At 39.9% G+C, this 20,997-nt stretch overlaps 1 protein-coding gene across 1 annotated transcript in view; it reads right to left on the reverse strand.

The window, feature by feature from the left end:
* Positions 1 to 20,997, reverse strand: part of Wipf3 (WAS/WASL interacting protein family, member 3) — a 57,472-nt gene that overhangs the window by 18,535 nt on the left and 17,940 nt on the right. The window contains exon 2 of the mRNA XM_013024386.1: positions 4,949 to 5,081. Within this exon, the coding sequence (XP_012879840.1) occupies positions 4,949 to 5,081 (133 nt within the window). The remainder of the gene's footprint in view (positions 1 to 4,948; positions 5,082 to 20,997) is intronic.

Genomic DNA, 20,997 nt, shown 5'->3' on the forward strand with positions numbered 1-20,997 from the left:
ATGTATAGTTAGTCTTATCCACTTGACATTGGGAAGACTAGATAAAGATTTCAGTCAATCATCCAGTTCTTATCCACAGAGCATTAATAAAAATCACAAACAGGGAGTACTGCCTACACTGACATCTGCTTCAGAATTTTCCTTCTTCTATTCCAGCGGTCAGGCCCTGAGCGCTTCTTGCTTCCCTGACTTTTTTTTTTTTTTTTCCGGTCGTGGGGCTTGAACTCTGGGCCTGGACACTGTCCCTCACCTCTTCAGCACAGGGCTAGTGCTCTACCACTTGAGCCACAGCACCATTTCTGGTTTTCTGAGTGGTTTATTGGAGATAAGAGTCTCATGAACTTTTCCTGCCTGGGCTGGCTTTGAACTGTGATCCCCAGATCTCAGCCTTCAGAGTAGCTAGTATTATATCTGTGAGCCACCAGTGCCTGGCTCTCTGACCTTTTTCTTGGTGGAACAGAATGTCCAAGAGCCTGGAAGTAACTAACTTAACCCTTCTGGATAGATGTGGTTACTAACTAAAAAAAATGAGAAGATATGCAGCATGAATAGGAATTCCAGGCAAGCAGGGCGCTAGTGGCTCTCATTTGTAATACTCAGGCAGCTAATATGTGAGGATCATGGTTCAAAGGCAGCCAAGGCAGACAAATTCAAGAGATTCTTATCATCAATTAACCAGCAAAATGTCAAATGTAGAGATGCAGTTCAAGTGGTAGAGCACCAGCCTTGAGCAAAAAAGCTGAGGGCAGTACCCAGGCCCTGAGTTCATGCCCCAGTACAGGTAAAAACAAAACAAAACAAAAGCAAACCATAACAAAACAAGACAGAAAAAATAAACAGTATTACAGGCAAACCTTTACAATCTGAGCTAATACTCAGCAAGAAATTAGGAAACAGTGCCCACTGGTGGAGGAAAGTGATCAGCTTATTCTGAGCATTTTGCTTACCTCTTTTTTTTTAAAAAAATTAAATTTTATTGTTTTGAGGTAGGATGTCACCTTGCTATCCTTACAATCCTACTATTTATAATCCTACTATTTCAGCCTCCCAAGTGCTGAGACTCTCAGATGTGTACAACCATGCTCAGCTTAGTCTTAATATGGACATCTATTATTTACTCATTGGAGTGATTAGGCAATGGATATTTCAATAAAATATATTCATCTGTTAGCTGAGCTAAAACAATTAGACCGTTAATCTAACCAGGAACTTTTATTATAATCTATGTTGAAAGTATTTCTTTAAAAACTGTGTCTATCTTTGGGTGTCAATATATATAATTACAGATATGAAATAAAATTATGTTTTTAGATCCTTAACAGAAAGAACAGTGCTGGAGGAATATTAATACCAAATTTCAAACTCTACTACAAAGCCATAGTAGTCAAAAAAGCTTGGTACTGGCACAAAAATAGACCTCAGGACCAATGGAATAGAATTGAAACCCCAGAAATGAACCCACAGACCTATAGCCACCTAATCTTCAATAAGGGAGCTAAAAAAATAGAATGGAAGAAAGACAGCCTCTTCAGTAAATGGTGCTGGCAAAATTGGTTAATCACTTGTAGTAAACTAAAGCAAGATCCTTATATATCACCCTGCAGAATCAACTCCAAATGGATCAAAGACCTCAGAGTCAAAGCAGACATCCTGAAAACATTACTGGACAGAACAGGAGAAACCCTGGGTCTCCTTGGTACAGGCTGAAATTTTCTTAATAGAGACCCAGAAACACAACAAATCAAAGAAAGGTTGGACAAAAGGGATTGCATGAAGCTAAAGAGCTTCTGCAGGGCAAAGGACATAGCTAGTAAGATCAATAGAAAGCCCACAGATTGGGAAAAGATCTTCACTAGCCAGACAATGGATAAGGGTCTCATATCTAAAATATACTTGCAATTCAAAAAAATCAAATCCCCCAACAACAAATCCTCAAAGAAACAACTGCCCAATAAATAAATGGGCTAAAGACTTAAAGAGAAACTTCTCTGAAGAGGAAAGAAGGATGGCCAATAGACACATGAAGGAATGCTCAACCTGTCTAGCCATAAAAGAAATGCAAATCAAAACAACATTGAGATTCCACCTCACCCCAGTTAGAATGGCTATAATTAAGAACTCTAATAACAACAGATGCCGGAGGGGATGTGGACAGAAGGGAACCCTACTTCATTGTTGGTGGGAGTGTAAACTTGTTCAACTACCTTGGAAAGTAGTATGATGTTTCCTCAATAGAGCTCCCTATGACCCAGCAATCCCACTTTTGGGCATTTACCCGAATGATCACAAACAAGACCACACTAAAGCTACCAGCACAGCTATGTTTATTGCAGCATATTTTACCGTAGCTAAGATATGAAACCAATCCAGATGTCTCTCAGTAGATGAATGGATGAAGAAAATGTGGTATATATACACAATGGAATTCTATGCCTCCATCAGAAAGAATGACATTGCCCCATTTGTTAGGAAATGGAAAAACTTGGAAAAAATTATATTAAGTGAAGTAAGCCAGGCCCAAAGAAACATAGGTCCCATGGTTTTCCTTATTTGCAATAACTAGTATATGTCTGAGACCAGCAGAAAAGGTCAGATAAGATGATGTTAAGCGAAATGAACCCCAAGATAAGGACACAAGTGGGTTTGTCTTTCTTGCTATTGTTTCTAACCTATTTATAAGGTACCACATGATTTTTTTTGTTGCTTTGTATGTCCTCCCCCATGGTATAACTCCTGTTTTCACTGTATTTGATGTTGGTATAATTTGGGGAGCGGAAAGGAAAAAAGCAAATTGTTTAAATAGGGATACAGGTGGGGCCATTGCAACAATGAGATGTACAAGATGCTATGTCAAAAAATGAACTTTACAATTTAGGCAAGGGGGGGTTGTAGTTGTAGAGATGGGAGGGAAGGGGTGGTAGGGGAAAAACAAGGGAGGAGACAACAATGCTTGATAAGAAATGTACTCATTACCTTACTCATGTGATTGTAACCCCTCTGTACAGTATTTTTACAATAAAAAACTTATTTAAAAATTATGTTTTTAGAACTTTGAGACTTACCATCATGTACAACATTGCTAAATATATAAAACACTTCAACACTATACATTACTAACTAGTTCAACATATATTTTTTAAACCTATAGTGGTAACCAAATTTAAAAAAAAACAGGACTTATTATCCCCCTTTTTTGACAGATGAGAAAACTGAGCCTGAAAAAAAGATCCCTAGGGGTGCATGTCAGTGGTAGACTATATGCGTAGTATAAAACCTTTAGTGCCAGGAACAAAAGAAAGAGAAGAGATTCTTCAATTTGATTGGTAGCAGAAATATAATCACTGCTCTTTCTTCCTTCCTCCCTTCCTTTCCTCCCTCCTCCCCCCTCTCCTCCCTTCCTTGTCTTCCTCCCTCCCTCCCTTCCTTTCTCCCTTCCTTCCTTCCTTCCTTTCCTTCTCTTTCCCTTCCTTCCATTCTTTGTGTCTTCCTCTCTCCCTCCCTCACTCTTTTCCTTTCTTTTCTTCCTTTCACCTCTCTCTCTTTCTCCCTCCCTCTCTCTTTTCTATCATGCACTGAAAGACAGAAGTCTGGCATGATGATTCCATAATATATAATTCTGAACACATTTTTTTCCTTGTGAAAATGAAATAAAACCTTTTTCCTTTCTTTACTTTTTAAAAATTTGGTGGTACTGGGAATTGAACGCAGTGGCTCAATCTTGCTAGGGAGGTGGCTCTAACACTTAAGCCACATCACAGCCCTTTTTTCTCCAGTTTGATTTTCATATAGGATCTTGTGATTTTGTTCAGGGCAGCCTCAACAGGCATCTATCCTGTTACCTTTACCTCCCAAGTAGCTGGGATTACAAGCATGAATCATCAAGCCCAGTATATGTGTGTGTGTGTGTGCGTGCATGCGCACGTGCGTGTGTGTGCACGTGCATACATATGTGTGTTTGGTGTGTTTGGTAGTCCTGGGACTTGAACTCAGGGCCTGGGGGCTGTCCCTGAACTTTTTTGCTCAAGGCTAGTGCTCTACTGCTTCAGATCATCTTCACTTCTAGCTTTTTGGTGGTTACTTGGAGGTAAGAGTCTCAGGAAATTTCCTGCCTTGGCTGGCTTTGAATCTTTAACATCAGATCTCAGCCTCCTAAGTAGCTCGGATTATAAGCATGAGCCATTGGTATCCAGCTCCAGCTTGCTTTTGAGAGCATTTTGCTAACTTTTTCCTGGGCTGATCTTGAATCACAATTCTGCCTCTCAAATAGCTGAGATTATAGATATTACCACCATACCTAGCCTCTGAGACCTTCATTTTCTACTACTGAGTTTGAGACTATGTTGATACAGGGTAACTGACCTTTAAATGTCATCCCACAGGGACACACAATATGGTATAGTCATATAAAGAAATTGTATGTAAAAGGACTGGAGTACTCATTCATGTTATAACATAGAAGGAGCTTAACAACATAACAAGTGGGAGAAGTTGGTCACAAAAAGCCAGGTGTGATATGATCCCATCCCCATGAAAGATCTAGAAATAGCAACTCCATAGAAACTAAAGTCGGTCAGTGATTGTGGGGGTCGGGACTGGGAGGAGTGTATATGGTTTCCTTTTGGGGGTAATGGAAATATTCTGGAACCAGATAGGAGGGATGGCTATAACAACAGTGCAAAACTATTAGATGCCACCTGAATGGGACATTTTAAAATGGCAAAGAGAGTGAGCTTTGTTTTATGTATTTGAAGGTAATACAAAGACATCCCACTATAGAGTTGTTATGTACTTGTTTGTACTTGGAAATCTTTGCTTTTGGAAAAGCTCTGATTTTCTCACCCACTTGAGGTAGCCTGGTCACAAATGCAGCCGGGGGTGTGTCTGGCTGTGCCTTACACACCTGTGCTGCCCTGGGTTCCTGACAGGTCTAGGTAAGCTGCGGACTCACTCTCTATTTGAGGGGCACTGCGGTCATTGATCTGTGTGACTTTTCGCAGCTGAGTTCCTTGCTGGATGTCAGCCAACAGTGCACTCCGACCTTTCAGTTCTGTCTTTCTCAGGCTGGAAGTGTCTGTGCTCACCTGTAAGGGAAGAAGAGGGATTTCACTTAGTGGCATACATATACCATTGGTAGATAAGCAAGACACCCTATCTGTTGGGAGCTTCTTGTGCCATAGTTCTGTCTTCCATGCTCTGTTCCTAAGGCCAGTCTTACAGGTGCAATCATCTTCAGGTCTCAGGGGAGACTGCCTTGGGCATTGTCCACACTGTAATTTGAGCTGATAAGTAGCAGAAGTTTCATGGGTTATCAGAACCAGGGATACCACACAAAAAAAGTGTATGGGAAGTTGGTAATAAGGGGAATGGAGGGAATTTCATTAGAAGACATAGGCAAGGGAATTCTCTGCAGTTAGGAGATTTATGTCACACGAACTTAGAGATGGTTAAGCACTTCTCGAAGCAAGAAATATTTGCGTCCCTATTGCTTAGACAATACCATATGTTTTGGGGCTTCAATTTAAGCATCAGCACCTGGAGGTCTTTTCTGACTCCAAATATAAATAAAGTCTGCTTGATTGCTTTCACTTAGGATACCATATTCCTTTCTATACCATATTTATCATGGAGTATAAATTTACATTTATGTTTTCATTGTGAAGATATCCATTGGAGGATAACAGTTTGATGTTCATAACAACAAAGGATTCCCTAGCAGGGAAAATATTTCTGTTTTGTTCACCAAGTTGATCAGGAACTGGCTTGAGATAGGCTCAAAAATAATCTATTAGGCAAATAAATGAGTAAGTGAATGAGTGAGAGAACTAAACATAGGAGGTATAAGACAGCATTTTTGCTCTCCAAGGTGTAAACATATGCCAGGGACCTAGGAAACACTGTAAAGAGTTAAGCCACCCCATGATGTAACACATGACCAAGGATCTACTATGTCCCACAGAGATGATGGAGAGATTAAAAAAAAATGGCCAAATCAGGCTGAGCAGGCTTCCAGGGAAACATGAAATTTTAGATTGTCCCTGATGTGTAACTGGGATTTACAAAACTGTTCAGTGGTTATTAGTCCCTGTTCAGAAAAGGCAAAAGTAGGGTTTCTGACTAGAAATTCCTCATCTCTGTAGTCTCAGAGACTAGAAATAAAGGTACCATAGTCTAGGCTAAACTATGCTGAGTCCACATTTTCACAGATTGGTGCTATAGCTCAGGTTACCCTGCATCAGCAGGCTTCAAGCCTGATTCTTGTTGCTTGGAAACATGTTTTCTGGTTTTTTTTTTTTGAACATTGAGAGGGGCTGATGGATGATGATCAATATAACAGCTGTGAGACAGAAACCCCAGAGGTCATTAATTGTGTATATTTAGATGTAGATAGAGATAAATGTACAGATACACACACATACACATATAGATAGAATGAATATCTAAGGTATATGCACAGCAGGGTCATTCCCATACATAGGTTTCTAAAATATTTAATATAAGCAATTAAAATCAGAAATCATTTTAAACTACAAAAGTTGAGATTTTAAAGTCTTATTTTACTCAAAAATAATTATGAGTAGAATAATAGAAATATTATGGTCCTAGGTAAGAAGGTATAAACTATGTATTTGACATTGAAAATCCAGTTATGCATTGTGGTCAGAAATATGGAAAAGAGGGTTATTTATAACTTTCTTCCTATGTGTAAGATAAACAGCAATGAACTGTAATGATATTCATGGCTCTATTCAGGCCACAGGGAAGGTGAGGGCTTGAATGGAGCATTCTTCTGTTTAAAAGAAGCAGCACCAGGAATAATAAGAAAACTCTGCTCCTCACTTCCCTGGAGAGAGAGGCCATCTTACTGTTTATTACTAAGATGTAATCTTCACTTCTGACCTTTTCTAGCCCAGTATTTCAGGAGAGCACTATGAAAAGCTTACATTGAAGTAATGATATTCATTTTAGTACCTACCGGGTATTCGCCTCCATAAGCCTCTGAGATTCTATACGACAGGTCTGTTAATAAATGTTTTCTACATCAGCAAATATTTATACTCTGCCTCAAATTCATCATTCCTTCTCTGACTTCAGACTTTGTGTTCTTTGTTCTTCTGCTAGAGGGCATACCATTGATATGGTGTCCTTCAACCCTCTCCTCTACCAAAACATAATGGATTTTGTATAAAAGGACATATTCATTTGCACACTGAAGATTATGTTATTCAAAGACAGTCATTTGTAGTTTATTTGCAATACTGATAAACAACTCAACCATAATTCTGCTTTTTAAAATGGCTTCCAAAACGCTAAGAATTCTTATTACCATGGTTACTGGGTACAGAAAGAGGAGAAGAGATTCTTAAATATTCACTTGGATGTTTTTATTCTACGCAAATCCTGATCACTAGGAACTTCATTGAACATATAATCAACAGAGGGAAAGCCACCATGAGACACTTTTCCCATGGAAAATACATGTTCTAAAAATTTTCAAAACACACAATAAGACACGAAGGTCATTTCTGATTCTTGTTAAAAGTGATATGTTATGTATGAAAGTCTACTGAGTTCCACACAAAGCTTTAGGTCATTCAGTTTGCCTACAGCAAGCTTCAAAAAATAGCTCAATATCTTAAAAAGGTGAAATAGTGGAAAAGGTATGCACATTATCTCATCTCTTTTGGAGTAAAGGCTGAAAAACTGAAGCGAGCTAATAAGATCAGGAATATCACAATCAAATGATAGTACTAACAGAGCCAAAAATTCATACAATGCCTTTCCTTCTATCCTGATAAAATATAAAAACTTCTGCATATTATTTGTCTTTCCACTAAGTGATTCAACCATATTTACAGTGTTTAGGAGAGGAAATGACAGTCAAATCTAGATTGAATGCCCTCTGCTATTTGTCACCTTGATACCATTATGCTATTCCTGTGTCAGTCTCATACTGATGTCTATAAAAAGTCTCTAGTGAGCCGGGAATAAGTGGCTCACATCTTATAACCCTAGCTACTCCAGGAAGCTGAGATCTGAGGAGCATGGTTCAAAGCCAGCTTGGGTAGGACAGTCTGTGAGACTTTTATTACCAACTAACTACCTAATAACTGGGAGTGGAGGTGTGGCTCAAAGTGGTAGAGTGCACCTTGAACAAAAAGGCTTAAGGATAGCATCTAGGCCCCTTCAAGTCTCATGAGGGACCAAAAAAAAAAAATAGCTAGCTAGTTCATCCTAGTTCTTTATGTCAATTACTATATCTAAACCCAATCATTATTTTGTACTCATGTGTCAGTCCTGGGGCTTGAAATCAGGCTCTAGATGCTGTCCCTGAGCTGTTTTTGCTCAAGATTAGTGGTCTACCACTTGAATCACAGCTCTACTTCCAGTTTTTGGGTTTTGTTTTTTGGTTGGTCGTGGGGTCCAAACTCTGGGCCTGGGCACTGTCCCTCAGCTCTTCAGCTCAAGGCTACAGTTCTACCACTTGAGCCACAGCACCACTTCTGGTTTTTTCTGCTTATGTGGTGCTGAGGAATTAAGCCCAGGGCCTGATGCATGCAAGGCAAGCACTCTACTACTGAGCCACCTTCCCAGGATTACTTCCAGTTTTTTGAGCGCTGAATTGGAGATAAAACTCTCCAGGGCTTTCCTACCTGGGTTGCCTTCAAACCACAATCTTCAGCTCTCATCTTTCTTAATAGCTAGGATTTTAGGCATGAGCCACAGGTCCCCTGATTAAATCAAATCATTTTTTAATAGTTTCAGCTGATTAGCCTTCATGAAGGCTGTTAAATATGAAACAGATACACACACAGACTGCCTAGCATATAAGCTAGGCTTACTCCAACCTCCTTAAATTTGGGGCAGACGGGCCTCAGCAGCTAGGGTACATGCAGTTAATTTTTTAGGTCTGAATTGCAAGGACATAGAGACTGGCATAATTCCTGCCTGCTGCTGTCCTTTATGTAGGAAATCACAGGGAACCTGGGATCCCAAAGAGAGACTGATGGAAATACTTTCAGAACAAAATCTCCAAACTCTCCATGGGATGTCTGACACAATGTTCCTCACACACCAAATGTGACTACGTCAAGCTGTTCAAGAAGGAGGCATATTGTGATCCCACAGTATTATACCAAAGCTCCATTCCCAAGAGCACTAAGCTTGCTTGCCTTTTTTTTCCCCTCCCTTATGGGGAAGTGAAGCCTATTTTACAAAAAGCTCATCCTTCGAGGTATCCCATGGTATAACTTTTAATATAAAGGGTAAGGGCACTACAATCAGTGCCAGAGGACTTAGGGCCAACGTCGGCTTCCCTGTTTTCACTGTTACTTTCCTCTCTGGACCCTTTTTTCCATCTGTGGTTAGGCAGACCACCATTACCTCTGGAATCCATTTCCTGCTTCCTTCCTCTTCCCTACATAGCAGCCAGAATGATTTTTATAAGGGATATTCTATTTATCATGTCACACTCCTCCATAAAACTATTTTTCAAATGCATTTTTGCTGTTTTTGTAAAGGTGATGTAAGAGGGGTTACATAGTTATACAGTCAGATAAAGAGTACATTTCTTCCTGAACAATGTCACCTCTCCCCTCGCTCTCTCCCAGTTTTTCCCTCCCATCCCCATCCACAAGTTGTATAGCTCATTTTCGACATAGTGTCTAGTGAGTACCACTGCTGCATTTGTTCACGCTTTGTCCCACCATTTCTGTGACCCCTTCATTCTCCCAAAGACAGCAAGAACAAACAAAACAAAAAGAAATCAAAAACAAAAACAGCAACAAAAAATCCCTTTTGTTTCATTTCCTGGAGTTCATTTTGATAAATATGATTTTATGTGATCAGATGCACATAGGTATTGTGCCTTTGTGTTCCTCTCGTAAGAGTATCCTCCTTTGGTCTCACAATGGTAAATGCCTAGAAACCCACTGTATTTTTTTTATACCACCCATACCCAGAGAAATATAAAACTCTGTTCAGTCTCCCTACTGCTCTCAGAATTCTAGCTCAACTCCTCTCTTGTTGTAAAAGGTCCAGACTTTCCATTCCCTACTGCAACTTTCTTCCAGACCTTGGCTTGGGCTCATCTCGTTGCTTGGTTTACATTTGTCTCTTGGCAATCTTCCAAGGAGTCTCTGGATCCTGGAAGTCCAGACGAAGAGCTCTGTCCATGTTCCTAGAGCAATATACCCTCAGCAGAGCACCTGTCACCCAGATCATATCTCTCCACTCACAGCCACTGAGGTTTTCAATACAACATTCAAAATCTTCATTTATATCACCATCTGGGATTGCCTACATTCTTACTTGCTACCCTCTGTTTACCCACACATGCTGGCATTTGCTTATCCAAACACGTGTTATAATGAAGTCCTACTGTATGGTAATACCTTCCTAAATACAATCTGAACTTCTGGTGACAAATTGCAGTACTTATTTTTAGCAACCATGCAAAATTTTAATTCCAAGTTCATTCATTAGGAAATAATCAGAGAAGGAGGATAAATGCTAGAGTGGAAAGAAGAGGAATGAAGAAATATGGAGAAGGAAGGATTTGAACTGTGTGAACAAAGCCCACAGAAACAGGTTTAGAGGCAGAGACTAGAAATTCCCAGAGCCATAGTTTCCAAGGGGCACTAAATATAATGCACACATATATTTAAACACACGTGATAAGCCCAATGCTGGTGGCTGTAATTCTAGCTGCTTAGGAGGCTGAGATCTGAGGATCATAGTTTGAAGTCAGCCCAGGCAGAAAAGTCCATGAGGTTCTTATCTCCAATAAACTACTCAGAAAAAGCTGAAAGTGGTGCTGTGGCCCAAGTGGTAGTGTACTAGCCATGAGCAAAAAGAAGCTCACAGATAGTGTCCAGGTCCAGAGTTCAAGTCCCAGGACTGGAGGGTGAAAAAAGCATGTGGTAGTTATTTTACCTGAGAAAATAAGCTCTAAAGTCACTTTCAGAAACTGCTAGAAAGAAGGAACTTGCTACTTTGTTGCTAAAGTAACAATAATATGTAAGATTTTTTTATACTTGGCATTGTTATATTGATTGCCAGTGGCAGAGTGGCAGATGGTCAGGATCTTCATCTTAGAGCATGTATGTATATGTATATGTATGTGTATGTGTGTGTATTGTATATGCATATGTGTGTGTGCATTTTTATCTAATCACTCATTTCCTAGACTTGAGCCTCTTTGCTGATTTCTACAGCAGACTCCTAGTCTCTGAGAGGACTTCCTGAGTTCCCCTCACTCTGTGCTCCAGTAACCTCTTACTCTCTACGAAAGCAAGGCATCCAGACATGGGCCCTTCCCAGTGTTTTATACTTCCTAATTAGTTATAGGCCTCTGTTCCACTGCTTTGGACTTCTCCCATTTGTTCTTCTCAGTCCATGCTCAGGATCCTGACTCTCCTGGTCATATGTTACCTCACCCCTATCACATCTCCCAAACTCACTTTCTCTCTCTCTCTCTCTCTCTCTCGCTCACTCGCTTACTTGCTTTCTTTCTTTCTTGCTTGCTTTCTTGCTTTCTTTCTTGCTTGCTGGCTTGCTGGCTTTCTTGCTTTCTGGCATGGGTTTTAATTCAGGGCCTAGGTGCTGTCCCTGAGTGCTTTTGTTCAAGATTAGTGCTCTGCCATTTGGAGCCTAGCTCTACTTCCAGGTGGTTAATTGGAGACAAGAGTCTCACAGCTTTTCCTGTCCAAGGTTGGCTTTGAAGTGCAATCCTTAGATCTCAGCCTCCTGAGTCACTAGGATTACAGGCATGAGCCACCAGTGCCTGGCCTAAACTTTTTTCCTTAAATCTCCATCTTAACTACCAAAGAAAATACAGTTTACTTTGCCAAGTTTAGTCTTTGACTTCCTCAACTAAGCCATGAACAAAGCACACCATTGGTGACACTGGTAACAATACTGCTTGTATCTTGTGTAGTGGTACAGTGGTATGAATCTTTACCCTAGTATTTGTCAGAGCAGAAACTAAGTCTTTTAGCTTTCTATTACCAGGAAATACAGTTTAGTTTGTTGTTTAACTTCATGAGGGATCACTCATTATTTGTTGAAATGAACTCCATATAGACTGGAGACCCTAATCTTTTACTCTGCTATCCCCAGCATCTGGCTCTTTCCACGAATCTTGCAGATATGGGAGAAAAACCTGCTAACCTTTAAGGTTATTTCACAGCCCTGCTTCTTTCAAGACATCCTCTCACTTTCTGTCCTGTTGCTACTTGGTCCCTAAATATGCCAATTCAATTCAGCATCATTCTCTTTTTCAATGATACCAATAAATCCAAGCTTTTAAAATGTCAAATTATGAGAAAATTTAAAATCCTACAATGAACTTGGAAAGAATAATCTTGTCAGAAGAAAATAAGAGAGAGAGAGAGAGAGAGAGAGAGAGAGAGAGAGAGAGCGAGCACGCACTGAGACCAGAGCCTAGAGTCTGGGACACAGACTGATGAATAACCAGTAAATAATGCAATTGAGCCGTGTCTTAAAAACTAATGAAGTTTCTTATCTTCTCCTTCTTGTAGACAAAAATAAATAAATAATACAAAAAAGAAACATGCCTCAAGCAAGCCTAACAGGACAAATTCATGAAATGCTAATCTGCAAGTAACAGCAATAGGCCAGAAGTAGATGTGTGTTCAAGTGGAAGAATGCCAACCGGTATGTGAAAATGTTGTAAAAGTTGAGCAAAAGCATGAGGCCCTGAGTTCAAGTCCCTCCCTGCTAGTTAATGGAAATGCCACTATTGTGTGCCATGCTAGTTCACTCTCACCATTCCCAAAGTTATGACTTTCTCCCACTCATCCAAGCTTGAAACCCAAGTACTCACAAACTCTTCTCTTTCATTTGAAACTGCTAGGCTTCTATGAAGACCTGCTTCCTTCTTTCTTTTCTATTGTGCTCACAGAGGTAATTTTGGAGTCCTAGGGGAGGGAGTTAATGAAGGCCTACAACATGTAAATGGTGACAGTAACAACAATAGCAAAATAACAAGGAATGGGAAATCATTGTGTGCATGTTTCAAGTACTTGTAGAGTCAACTCATTTCAAGGGTGATTGAACAACACTGTGAGGCATGTTCTGCTTGTGAGCATTCTGCCCAGTTTGCAGCTGAAGCAAGAGAGTTGAAATAGACATTTTGAGGAAACATGGGATTGAGCAGTGAACCCAAGGTAATTTTGGCTCTCCTAACCACTGGCCTTACCTCTAATGACATCACCCAGGAAGTTCAAGGCGGGACTGCAGATAGGCAGATGGGGAGGGACACCTTCTCTCTGGCCTGAGACCACAGTAGGTATTGCTTCACAAAAAGTGTAAGAGCTAGAGCAGCAAGAAGAGAGGTAGGGAGGGGACATTGGAAAAGGAAAAGGAAAAAAATGAGAGGGAGGAGGTTGGGGACATTACTTTAGAAACGGATAAGGCAATAGAGTTAACCACAAGGCCTTTGCCAGAATTGACAGCCAAGGGTGAATGATGGACACTGAGAATAGCCTGATGAGTGCATTAAATGTGATCCAGCAGCTGCCTTGGCAGGGGAGAACTGGGAACGCTTAAAATGGAAACTGCACAGAGTAACCCTATCCTGGGTGGCTGATACCCTCAATTGTAAATTACCTGTACCTGAAACTCCCTTGTCAGGTAACACAGAACCTCTCATGTGCCAACCCTGCTAGTCTACTTTTTGAGAGTTGGGTCCTTTTCTCCTTTCAAACCTCCTTGCTGGCTACAGGGTACAATGTAAGATTTTAGTACCTGGCTTTCCCTTGTTAACTTGGAAACAGTAGGGATTATAAACACTGTTCATGTAACAGAGAAGATTAAGGTAATAAAAATGTAGATGCAGTTTGATAACTAAGAGGAGAAAAATCTCAAAATTTCTAGCAAAGGCAAGATGTTTTCAAGGTGGTACATGTCACTTATAGATGACAATGTGAATGGATTTAGACATATTTTTGTGGCTATTGTTTTTCCTAGCTGGTGTTTTAGACCCTTTTTAATAGAAAGTACAATAGAAGTCTCCAGACCTGCCTTTGGAGTGAATGAAATCTCAATGTTGCTTTGATTTGTATTTGTATGATAGCTATGAATGTAGAATACTATTTGCTGTTTGTACTTCTTTCGTGAACTGTTCAATAAATTGCCCATTTGTTAATTGTAAAAAAAAAAAGTCTCCAGGTTGGACTTGTGTTGGATCCTTGAGAAACTGGCTTTCAGCTTTACCCAAAAGGAGCACAGATGGAGGTCTGGTCATCCCAGAATCTGCTCTCAAGACTCTCTGGGTCTTTAGATTACCGTTTAACTCTACAAGCACCCTTGGCCTCTCACTGTAACTGTGGGACTCTATCAATGAAACATAGAGGGCTTTCCTTCCCCACTTGCCATTCAAAGCATCCTTCTTTGGTTTTCAAGTGATCCTCCACACTCTACTTGAATAGACACATCTAGTGTCTCCATAGTCCATGCTTTGACATCCATTTTCTTCTCTGAGCCATGGCTTCAGGTGTTAGTTGAGCTGTCAACAGCATCTTCACTGGTCAGATGTTAAGAAGGCAGTGAAGTTATAGTGTAAAGAGTTGATCCCTGGCTTGTTTCTTTATTCTATCCACTTTTTTCCCCTTGAGATTTCACTTAAGGAAGCATCCGGGTTCAGTTTGCCATTGGTCAAGTATTCTTGGTAGAGTAAGAATCCCTTCAGTCCTGCCATCTTGAATGGGATCTTAGATCTAGTATTTATTATTGGTACAACCTTTTCAGGCCTCCTTTTTCTTATTTGTAAAATTGAGAAAGAATAATAGCAGCCACAATATAAGTTGTGGTGAAGATTACATGAGGTAACCTTATAACAAGCTTAAAACAGTGCTTGACACCTACTAATTACCTAATAAATGTTAGCTATTAATATCAGCTCCCTCTAATAATTTCCGACAGACTCCCACCTTTTCCTGTTTTAAAGCTTTCATTCCCTGGATTAAAGCCATGGATCAAAAAAGAAATCCCCGGAAGACAGCTGTGTAGCAGTCTATAAAACAGCTAGTTAAAATTTTAAAAGAATGGAATAAATTCCAAGCAGAGGAATATATATATAATAAAAACAAAGAAAACCTAAAACTTCAGGAGAAAGAGAAAAGTGTCTACAAAAGACACTGACTTCAAGCAATATAACAGTAAGGGTTACCACATGATTAAAAGCACCCTGTCTCAAAGATAAAATGCAATTAATTATACAAAATAACTTGGCTCCATAGCAGTTGTAATCCTGAAGATATTTTCTTTTCAGGAATTTTCAACTACTTTCTTACAGTTACACGACAGGAGGCACGTACAATTATTCTCTGCTTCCTGAGTGAGAACTTTGTTTTATCATATGCTTTTGCTGCTACAATGTTCTGTCTCATCTTAGGCTGACAAATGACCAGGCTCTTCTCAGCTCATCCTTGTCAACTGTCCCAGGGTCTTCTTGACTCCATATTTAATTTCTAGAAAATGTTTATGGTGCATTAAAATTCCAACATTTGAAACAACAGTATCTGCCATGTATCCTAAGAATAAACAGGGGTATCCTCTCTTCTCTTGAACTCAAATTTGTTTAATGATATAGTTTACCCACTAGTAATGAGCTTCGTGGAACACATTTAGTGAGCTAGGAGAGTCCATGAATTAAGACACGAATATGATGATGCTCTGGGAAGAATAACCCTCCTTGAATTATAACCTTCAGAGGATCCATGAATACCATGGGGTTCCAGCATGACTTCTTCCAGCAACCACACCAAGACCTTTCAACCACAGCATGGCTAAATAGTTGGAAAATATTTCAGCTACATTTTCCACCAAAGTCATCATTCTCTCCTCTAGTTAAGAATGTACAGTGGCTAGCCTGGCTCACTTTTATATCCCTAGTTACTCGGTCTGAGGATCACAGTTCAAAGCCAGCCTAGGAAGAAAAGTTTGTAAATCTCTTATTTCCAATTAACCACTATAAAAAAGGAAGTAGAGCAGTGGTACAAGTGGTAAAGCACTAGTCTTAAGCAAAAAACAAAGAGTCAGCACATAGTCCTTGAGTTCATGCCCCAGTATAGGCATACACACACACAAAAGAAGTATAGTTGGGGGGGGTGGGGAGGGAGAAAAAGTAGGAGAAAATTGAGGGAAGGGGTAACAAGGTTAACAAGGACTGTACTCATTACTTTAGTTATATAACTGAAACCCCTCTTTACATCATTTTGACAATAAAAAAGGATAAAAGCAGTATAGTATTTGTGTCTTATGCAGATATATCTTTTCCATTGTGTACTTCTGTAAACTCTACTGTCTTCTACATAATGATCCTCTCTAAACAATCCTACTATCCTATAACTGCAAACATTTATAGCTTACAAGTCTTTCCTCATACCTATGAAGTCTGTGTCTCATTGCAGTTAATATGAACACATAACTTTTCCCATGATCTGTGTCTTAGGATATCTAAATCTGTAATTACTTTAATTGTTTTTACACTAAGTGGAACTCTAAGTCCTTGTTTCTGTCATAGGCTTACAGCCATATCAATAAGAATTTGGTAGGGGGAGAGTTTGGTAGCTTCAGGGGGTTCAAGAGATTCTAGGGGACAGCTCTTTAGCAGTTTTGGTCAGGCAAGGTAAATAGTCCTTCATAGTCATTCACTTCTCTGTAGGCAACTCCCTATGAAACTTATTTTTACTCATTCAAGCTATACTTGTTTCAGTCATCATTTGGGTTGTTGAAATTATCCTGATTTGGAGACAAATGATTCTTTAAACCATCTAAGGAAATTCACAAAACAGAGATTCCTACTTAATCTAAGAGTCAGAATTAATAATGCCCTTCCCATTTTTAGTCTTATACACACATAGCTTGTTGTGTAACCGTTATACATTTTAAGAGTTTAGTCCAGTAAAGTGAGTATACCTAAGGTTTTGACCCTGAGATGTAGAGGAGATGGGTTCAGATACTCTATTGGATGACCCCAGGAAGCCTGAAGTCCCCCAAAGTTTTCTGAAATCAGGAAAACTTACGTCATTATAGGAAAACTTAAAGGCACATTCACTTCTGGATTCCTAGTTTCCTATGACATATTTTTGCTTCTTTATATTCTCTGAAACAATGTATCAAAAACAGAACGAGGGCTGGGAAGTTGGCTCAGTGGTAGAGCGCTTGCCTTGCATGCCTGAGGCCCTGGGTTTGATTCCTCAGCACCACATAAGCAAAAAGAAAAAAGGAAGTGGCGCTGTGGCTCAAGTGGTAGAGTGCTAGCCTTGAGCTGAAGAGCTGAGGGACAGCACTCAGGCCCAGAGTTCAGGCCCCACGACCGGACCAAAAAAAAAAAAAAAAAAACAGAACGAAACACATGTGAAAAATCCAGACTCCAAAACAGTCTCATAAAACATTCATGAGTACAGTAGATTTACTGTACTTTTCCATGCTAAGCATCATGAATGACCATTGTGCACTGGGCACTGGGCACTGAGCACTGTGGCCATTAACAATGACAACACAGAAGGACTTCATCTAGCAGCAATGTAAAACCAGTGTCAACTCTCAACTCTTCTTGTTCACCTTCCATCTTTCCTGTCTTCTCCCTCTGCTTAACCTCTCCAGCATGGAGCCAATTCTTCTGAATTAACATGAGCTGAATTGAGTTGAACTGAATTGAATTGAATGAGGTATACTGTTACTGTCCATCCGTAGTTCTTTTTCAAGTTGTGTCTCCAAAGAAAGGTCCTTCCTAAGAACAAATCTGCTGCCAGATGCAGACATCAGACATTTCCCATCTTGATGTGTGTCTGTCTCTAAAAGCCTCCTTAAGGCAGAAATGATAAATCAATCAATCCTTCCTGTACTCAGCACCATGTCTTACACATATTAAACTCTTAAAAAAATCACTAGAATAAAACTTGTTCTTCAATTTTAAAATCAGGGTATCAATTAAAAATCAAAGGAAGTATTTTTGCCTTGAGAATGGCAGAAGAGGCCCCATGGGTATACTAAAGGATCACTTACAACATAGTCTCATTTGTATATTCTCTCCTTATATATTTTTAGTAAAACAGGGCCACTGTAAACCCTTCCTGAAGAAACAGTAGCATCTGTTTAACCACATGCCAGAAGTTCTAGAGGAGAGCAGAAGTAAACTGAAGGTCATGACAGCTGCAATGAATCATGATGAGAAGCAGGCTTCCATTGTTCTTCTCAAGCCTCACAAGGCCTTCATGGCAATTATGACAGGGATAGCATTTTGCTTAAATAGAATACTGCAACCACTTGAGGAAGTGAACTGTAATAGGATAAAGGGCAGTCTATTTTTAGTTCGCTCCTCTCAACTGTATTTCTGTCTTGCACATCCTAAAATTAGGGCTGCTGACAGAGGCTGTATGTAATCAGAGTGGCGTAGGCTGATGTCACCAGCACTTCTGCAATCGCAGATCTACCTGCTTATGATGTCCTTCATGCGAATGGGCAGGTGCGCTACAGAGCAAATAGAGGAGGACTCAGCCTTATTGGAGTAGAAGTCATTCAAAGACCAAGAGGCATTTGAAAGTCACAAGTCTCTTTAAGGACTAGAATATCAACATAGCTAAGCATCAACTGCCTTTAACATGCCAGCTAGTCTGTGGTATTTAATTTTATCCTAAGAACCAAAAACACTGGCACTGGCAGGAAATATGACCATGCTATGTAAAACATAAATACATAAACCTTTTCCAGAAGCCACATTTTAAAAATCATTTTCTGTTGATTATGAGTAAGAATACCACCAAAAAGATGGATTTAAAGATGAGGAATCTTTAACAAAACACAGAATGTAAATTTTGATGAAAAAAATCAGTTGTTCATAGTGAGGAGGGTACGGGGTGCCTGGGTACTTTGTACTTCAATTGTGCTATAAATAACATAGTTTATTAAAAGTTAAAAAGTATACACATTTATGTACATATATACATTCCTGTGTTTACATGACAATACTTTGGAAAAAGTCATAATGTAAAAACACTCCATCGAAATTACTTTTTAGATCCGGGGCTTGAACTCCAGGAGTTCCACAGGTAAGATCTTGCCACTCACCCCTTTTTGCCAAGTAAAGAGACATGATAAAAGGCAGAGAAGGGAGATTTATTACTCAGCGGGGAAGCCCTGGGGAGACAGCACTATAGCCCATGTTCATCTATCTTCAGGATGTGGATGTTTAAATAGATAATGGGAACAGGAGGAGAGCAGTCTGTATAGTTAAAATATTTGATGTGGGCTGGTTGACCATTACCTTGATCTTTCTTCTCTGAGAGGTTTCAGAGACTTATTGTTACTATTGCCTAGTTTTTGCCTGATGGGTGGTCCGCCCTGACTTTTTGGCTGTTCCCTCTCCTTATGGGGCAGTTGTGCCTCTTGCCAGAAGACAATATGAGGAAAGCATTTCCTATGTGAGGGGCAGTTGGCCTTTTGTTACAAGATGTTTATTGGTTGATGCTGTCTCTCCTGGAAGCCAAGGTCTCCCTAAAGTAAAAGCAGAAGAGAATGGCTCAGCTCAAAAGACACAAATGCAAAGTAGAAGCTGGAATGCTGGGCTTTTATCCTGCTTTTAACGACTTCATGGGCCCAGCTCAGTAGTTAGTGCTCTACCTCCTACACTGTCACTGAAATCACCTGGCAGAGGTGGGAGGGTGGTGGAAACCTCAGATGACACGGTTCATCCGCAGAAACTGACAATCTACAAAATGTGTCTTGTCCCTGTATTGGCAGACACTTATACAGAGTGTTTTGATTTATTTTGTTAAAAAAAATACGTCAGACACTTTAAAAACCAGAAGGAAAAACATCTGCAGAAGCCAAATGCTCCAGAAAAGGCTAAGGAAATCTATTATAGGAACAGATTTTTTTTTTAAGCAATTGGCTTATTTTGTAAAGGAATTAGGCAGGGCATAAATCAAAATCACAATAAATAAATTCATTTACATATTATTAAAATAATAGGAAAAGTGTCGACAGGCTTCTTTTCAAAAGACATAAGTTAGCTTCTGAAAAGCCATGTTGTGTGGGAACAAAGGTTAATTTCAGTCTCTCGGGGCTGGGAGATAAGTGAGGCGAGGGAGAGGCTTAGGTTGAAAGTTAAGGAGGAAACTACATAGAGGGAGAGCCCAGGCCCTTCCTGCTCTGCCCTCCACTCTGATGAAGAAGGCAGCCATTTCAAGCCAATCCTTTAGTGACTAGAGTTTGTTATCCTCAATTTTCCTTCATCCTATACCCTATTCTCTTGTGTGTGTGTGTGTGTGTGTGTGTGTGTGTGTGTGTATGAATGTCCACATTTGCTCTATCCTTATACTAACATATTTATTAGTTGAAATTCTTTTTGTTGTTGGTGGTGGTTGTGGGGCCTGAACTCTAGGCCTGAGTGCTGTCCCTCAGTTCTTCAGCTCAAGGCTAGCGCTCTGCCACTTGAGCCATAACACCACTTCCTGCTTTTTCTGCTTATGTGGTGCTGAGGAATCAAACCCAGGGCCTCATGCATGCGAGGCAAGCACTCTACCACTGAGCCACCTTCCCAGCCCAATTCTTTTACTTTATTAGTTGAAGTTCTAATTTAACTAGAAGTTGTTTGTAGTTGCTAACTCTGGTAACAGAGTCTAGGTGAAGTAAAACTAGGTGAAGAATATAAATACCAAAAGAGAAAAGAGTGTGGTTATTTGTATAAAGTAGGTTACCATTGACTCCTCATGGTTTCTGCATTACACATTGTACTTGTGTATCTGCAGATCTACCCTAAGTCTTCCTGGCCTTATTCTTAGTGGGTCTGCCTATCAGCTCTAGTCACAATTGAGCCCTATCATTCCAGGAAACATCATTAGGAAGGAGATTCTAAGAAAGAAATCAGCAGATGCTGCATGGCAAGTGGGAAGGGTAATTGCTTTGTGCTTGCTGAAAAATCATTCCATAATGGATACTAAAAAATGACCCAATCATTGCAAGAAACTG

The sequence above is a fragment of the Dipodomys ordii genome, unplaced genomic scaffold (genome assembly GCF_000151885.1).
Source record: "Dipodomys ordii isolate 6190 unplaced genomic scaffold, Dord_2.0 Scaffold76, whole genome shotgun sequence".
Lineage (NCBI taxonomy): Eukaryota > Metazoa > Chordata > Mammalia > Rodentia > Heteromyidae > Dipodomys > Dipodomys ordii.